At 42.8% G+C, this 5,687-nt stretch overlaps 1 protein-coding gene across 1 annotated transcript; it reads right to left on the bottom strand.

The window, feature by feature from the left end:
- Positions 1-1,519: 1,519 nt before the first annotated feature.
- Positions 1,520-4,937, bottom strand: LOC124673570 (putative G-type lectin S-receptor-like serine/threonine-protein kinase At1g61610). The gene is made up of 7 exons (XM_047209623.1): positions 3,436-4,937; positions 3,149-3,250; positions 2,882-3,063; positions 2,588-2,801; positions 2,258-2,495; positions 2,009-2,159; positions 1,520-1,938 (listed from the first exon to the last, which is right to left on the bottom strand). The coding sequence occupies exons 1-7, from the start codon at positions 4,913-4,915 to the stop codon at positions 1,642-1,644; spliced, it is 2,664 nt and encodes an 887-aa protein (XP_047065579.1). The 5' UTR covers positions 4,916-4,937; the 3' UTR covers positions 1,520-1,641.
- Positions 4,938-5,687: the final 750 nt, after the last annotated feature.

The raw sequence follows: 5,687 nt of genomic DNA, 5'->3' as shown, positions 1-5,687 counted from the left end.
CGACCAAAGCCCCTTTTTCCACCAGTGCTTCTAAATATGTTTCGTTGCTGTGTAACAGATTGTCTTTTTTTGTTCCGATTCCCCTGTTGGTAGTATTTGTCCATTTTAGTTTCTCAATGGCGTAGATTATAAATATTATGTAGCGTCTTAGCTTGGGCATTTCAAAACATGTTTCACGCACAGCTCATCAGTGTTTGTGTGTCCACAATAAACTGTTGGTTTCCACTCAAAAAAGGAAGATCGTCATAATACCGGTTAAGAACCTAGCTTCTGGGGCTAACTAACTAACTGCAGCTACTAATAGTCCCAGGCGTCCTTGGCATGCTACAGACAAGCAAGCTTGTTTTCTTTCCGATGAATGCTACGGAGTTAGAGAAAACCATACTCCATGGAAAATATCCCCTCCCAGTAGAGAAACAACGTAGTTCGCAGTTTCAAGCTGCTGAGATGTAGGTATAGCTTGTGTGGCGGTCACATGGACAAAGCTATGGCCTATGGAAGAAGAAGCAGAACAATATACATAACAATGGGTAAATATTTACTATCAAATTAGAATATGTGGCTGCCTGGTGTCACACATGGGCTAGTTTTTATTTTAGACCCCAAAAAGAGATTAAATTAGGGACACACAAAGAAAAGTATTTTAGCGCGGCCCAGCTCAAGCCAAACCATGATCATCCGATACTGTTGCTATAGTCATCTAATCTCCTAGAGACCTAGACGTAGTGGTCGACTTGCAAAATATCTGCATGTATACGGTCGAAGCCGAGTGGTGAGGACATATAGTATGTTCCTGGCCATGAAAGTTAGATTCAACGCACGCACTTTACTTTTATCTAGCGTGTTTGATATGACAATGCATTGGCAAAACGTGAGTTTTATTCAATGATTAAAAATTAGTTCCAGGGGTCAGCTGTCAGACTAAAATTGTGTGTCGGGATGTATTTTTTCATGGACTACAAAATGGAATAATTGTGTCAATTTATATTGGAATTGCTTAACAACGATGCAAAACTTTATTTTTGTAGCCTACATGCACGGATCCATCCTTCATGGACGTTTGAATGTATTGTTTTCTTCCGTATGTAGAAGACTCTGGTTGATTCAAAATATTTTCAGGACCCAGCTTTAATTTTTTGTCTCTTCTCTACTATAGATTTATTCTCCGTTCTTCGTATTTTTAAATATATAGAAACACACGATGTATCAAAATCGTTCTTTGCTTTATATACATATAGTGTCGCATCACACGAAGTGAAAGTTTCAATGTTGCCCAGATTTATGTGACTACTATCTCTTCTTTATAATTCCATATAAGTAATTGTTCATGTGCATTTTAGGTTCACACATGCAACGTGTACACCGGCAAAAGAAAATAACAACCCGTAGCAATGCACATGCATTCAACTAGTATATAATAGTAGTAATATAAGCACAATTACAGTCATCACTTTTTTGGAAAAGAAATTACAATCCTGATGGTGACGGAGCTCATCGCACCCAGTCTACACACACACACACACAAAGGGTACATCAGGGTCACCAGGACAAGACAGACATTCAGCAAACAGTTCCTTACATGACATATATATGCTCACTACTACATTGACTTGCTTCTGTGGCACCATTGCTGCGCTAGCTCTAGCGCCCCATCAGATTCCCAACGCTTATCCCGTATTCATGGCTTTCACCTACTCCATCAGTTCCATAATTACTACGATGTCCAAAGCATTGAGGCTCTTTCGGCTGGGGGAGCGCTATGGCATGGTTAACCAGGCTTGATACCACCCAAGGCATGTCTGGGCGAGCGCTTGGGTTGTCCTGCACCGACAGGAGTCCGATATGGATGCACCGTAGAGCTTCATGGGGAGAGCAACCCTCGGCAATCGACGAGTCGACTAGATCCAGCATGTTCCCATCCTTCCATAAGCTCCATGCCTGCATCAAATATGCCGTGTCATTATCAACATCACATCTCATATCGGTTGGACAAGTTATAAACACTTACATGGTCTATAAGGTTACGCGAGCGTGTGGTTAGGCCTGTAGTGCTGATTTTCAAGCCGCTCACAATCTCCAGGAGTAATACACCAAAGCTGTAGACATCGGATTTGACGGATATGATGCCTTCCATTGCATATTCAGGTGACATGTAGCCACTGGTTTGGACAAGGGACACAAAATGTAAAACTTAAACAGCTGAAGAACAGGGAGGAATATATAGCTCATTTGTTTGATCTACTATGAAATTACTCACAGTGTTCCGACAACTCGATTGGTATGTTCTTGCTTTTCGTTGACACCAAAGATCCTCGCTGTACCAAAATCAGATATCTTGGGACTCATCTCACAATCCAACAATACGTTGCTTGCTTTGAGATCTCTATGAATCATCATCAATCTGGAATCTTGGTGGAGATAAAGAAGGCCTCTGGCTACACCTGTAATTATCTTAAATCTTGTGGGCCAGTTGAGCAGTGATTTTCTTGCATCGTCTGTCATGGATAGAATCATACCAATCATCTTATCAGTGATGCATATTCATTTGATAAAAAGATAAATTTTGCAAGATGTGACTGGAACCTACTGAAAATGAAGGCATCCAAACTTCTGTTAGGTAGGTACTCATAGATCAAGAGTTTCTCATCTTTATGAACGCAACAGCCTAGAAGTTTAACTAAATTTCGGTGCTGCAGCTTGGCAATCGAAGCTATTTCATTCTTGAACTCCACTAACCCTTGGACAGAACCTACACTTAGCCTTTTCACGGCAATTTCTGTACCATCTTTTGCCAACGTTCCCTGAGAAAATGAGGTAGTACTGAATCAGACAGGTTACATGCCCCATTAATAATCCAATTATAAGTACATAGCATTCGTACCTTATAAACATTGCCAAACCCTCCTTGGCCAAGAATGCTGGATTCAGAGAAATGATTTGTTGCAGCAGCAATTTCTCTGAAGCTCAAAATGGGAAATTCTGTGTTCCTATCAGCAGGTTCATTAAAAGAGCTTCGATCTCCAAAAGACAGCCTTCTCCAAATATCCCTTCTTTCTTGATTGCCTGTCAGGAACGTGGCCACCGTCTCTTCAGTTTCTTGAGACTTAGAGAAGACATAAAAATAAGCACAAAAACAATAGTTACCTACCTCTAAAGACGAAGATCCAAATAAGCCCAATGCATATGAGAATCAGCAAAGTTGAGATAACTGGTAGTACAGCTTCTAGGGTCCTGACCTTTCTCTTGTTCCCTGCACAAATTTAATTCACAAGGAATCAACATGTTTCTCAATGCAAATCACCACATCCAAGAGATAATACTTTTCTCTAATGCTTCAAAAGTAAAATTGGCCACTGTTTCTGCAATTTCAGCGGGTTTCTCTTTACTAGAACCTATCTACTACTAACATAAACAACCAGGCAAAGGGAATCGTACCTCTTAATCTGTTAGTCCGAACAAAGAGGTTCTCCCCTCCTTGGGTGAAGTTCTCCATGTCGATCAAATCTCCCGTCCATACCAGGCACCTCGTGTCATCTCCATCAATGTCCATGTTTCTCATGCTGGAGTAAGCATATGCCACACAGGAGCAGTTGCTCCTACATTCCTCCGTGCACTCATCAAAGCTTCTGCGTGGGACATGGAGGAACTTGGCAGGGACCTTCATGCCCGGAAAGGTCAGGAAACCATCCTGATGAGTACACCTTAGCACCTCCTTCCGGCGGCATCCCAGTGAGAACCTTCCAGCGATCCAGCCTTTATTATCTCTCGGCTCAAAACCATCAAGGCACTTGCAACCTGGGACGATTTGTGTGTTGTCGCAGTAACCGTAAGGACCACAGTAGCCATACGTGTTGCACCCATGCTCAAGCTGCGTGTAGAGGATTTTCCATCCTGACATGCTGCTCTCCCAGCTTAATATATTTACCTTGCCCGAGTAGTCGATCTCCATCCTGACGAGCGCAACGAAGGAGCCAGTGGGCATGCCGAAGGACATGTATACCTCGTCATCGTCGGCACGATGTAGTGACATGTAAACAGTAGAATTGAATCTGTCCATGTACTCCATACGAAAGAGGTTGTTTGTCCACACTGGGCTCCGCCGGTGTGGCCTTGAGCCATGCCAGGTGAAGCTCTGCAGGAGGTTGTCGGGGTCTCCACTGTAGGAGAAGTCACCAGGGGATGGGTCTTGTTGGCTTTTCCAAGATACGAGCTGCTGCAGTGGGTGCATCTTGTGGCTCAGCCTGAGATTCATGCCAGGTAGAAGAGTGTCAGTGGGGTGGTCGAAGCTCTGCCATAGTATGGAGCTATCAGCGGATGAGCGAAGGATGAAGTTTCCGGTCTTGTCCAGCATGGCTTCTGCCAAGGAGGAATTGATGTTGTTGCTGTTGTTCGTGCTCCAGAAAACACGACCATTACTGTTGGACAGGACAAGGTTTGAGCTGCTGGTGATGGCAAGATTTGCGGAGGAAATATCGGTGATCGGTGCAGCACGGTTGGCGACCCATACCACGGTGCGCTCTGGGATGCTATTGTACCATATGCCTACATAGTAATGGTTTTCGGTGGAGTTTGATGGGGAGAAGAAGCCCATGGCGAATATGCCATCTTCAGAGACAAGAATGCTACCGGGGGAGAGCGGCTTGCCAGGGACGAGGAGATGGTCAGATGCACAGAGAAGCACTGCGCTGAAAGGCGAAGAAAGAAACAAGAGAATAGCATATACGTGAAGGGAATACATTGGGATTCTTGGCTTTCTGCTTCCAGGGTTATGGGAGTGGTGGGCATATATGCAAGTAGAGGTCACGGGGGTGGGGTATATATAGAAGCCATCAACACTGCCTTTGGATATTTGGATCCAAAGGAATGAAAGTAGTAGTTCAGTTGTTCCAAAATTAGTACTGTCACCTGCTGTCATGTTTTCTGCAAATGCTACTAATCGCACTTTTATATTTTGCTAGAAACTAGAATACAGAAGGCATGCTACTACATTTAGGCCACTTGAAGTTTTAATAAAAAAAGTATTTGAGGATTGTAGAAAATATGTTGTATGACTGAATTTTTTACCTAGAAGCCAAATCTAAGTAGTACATAAGAAATATTTCTTGGAAATTTTAGGTGGCCTTGCCCATTTGAAAAATGTTCAGCCCTACTCCATAATATCCAGGCTTCAAGCTATATTATGCATTCATAGGTAAAACATTAATAGGAGATGATAGGAAAGACATGTGCTTCTTGAACAGATGCTGAGTTGAGGAAAAATATACAATTTTATAAGGAGCGGAAGGTTCTATAGTTTATTCTGCCTAGGTCCCTTCAGCCTCACGCCAAAGGATGAATGATGGTGGGAGACAAGAGAAGTCTTGAGCTTGCGAGCAAATTGGCCCTTTCTTGTTATAACCCATACATATATCATCGTTCAAGTTACAAAGTGAGGCCAGGGTTACCTTGATGAGTAAATGTATCCACTGCGAGGGATCAAAAAAATGTTTCCATAATTGGAAAACCCATTATTATGTCCCTGAAAAGAGGCATAAATCAAGAAACTGGTAACGCAAATATGCGGATGCGATATATATGACATTTTGAATAAAACATGCTTACCACACCCTGAAGAAGTTGATTAATTTGTAAATTACTATTCAAGCTCGCCGCCGGCCATCAATCGATTCTGTGGTCGGCGCCAGCCG

This window comes from Lolium rigidum, chromosome 1, assembly GCF_022539505.1.
Source record: "Lolium rigidum isolate FL_2022 chromosome 1, APGP_CSIRO_Lrig_0.1, whole genome shotgun sequence".
Lineage (NCBI taxonomy): Eukaryota > Viridiplantae > Streptophyta > Magnoliopsida > Poales > Poaceae > Lolium > Lolium rigidum.
Note: the sequence above shows the minus strand (reverse complement) of the source record. Positions and strands in the feature narration are given on the sequence as shown.

Excerpts from the sequence above, each read along its gene's own strand:
- LOC124673570 (XM_047209623.1), bottom strand. The coding sequence starts at position 4,915 with ATGACAGCAGGTGACAGTACTAATTTTGGAACAACTGAACTACTACTT. Across the intron at positions 2,160-2,257 it reads AATCGAGTTGTCGGAACACT|TGGCTACATGTCACCTGAAT; the intron begins GTGAGTAATTTC and ends TGTCCAAACCAG. Across the intron at positions 1,939-2,008 it reads CGCGTAACCTTATAGACCAT|GCATGGAGCTTATGGAAGGA; the intron begins GTAAGTGTTTAT and ends TATTTGATGCAG.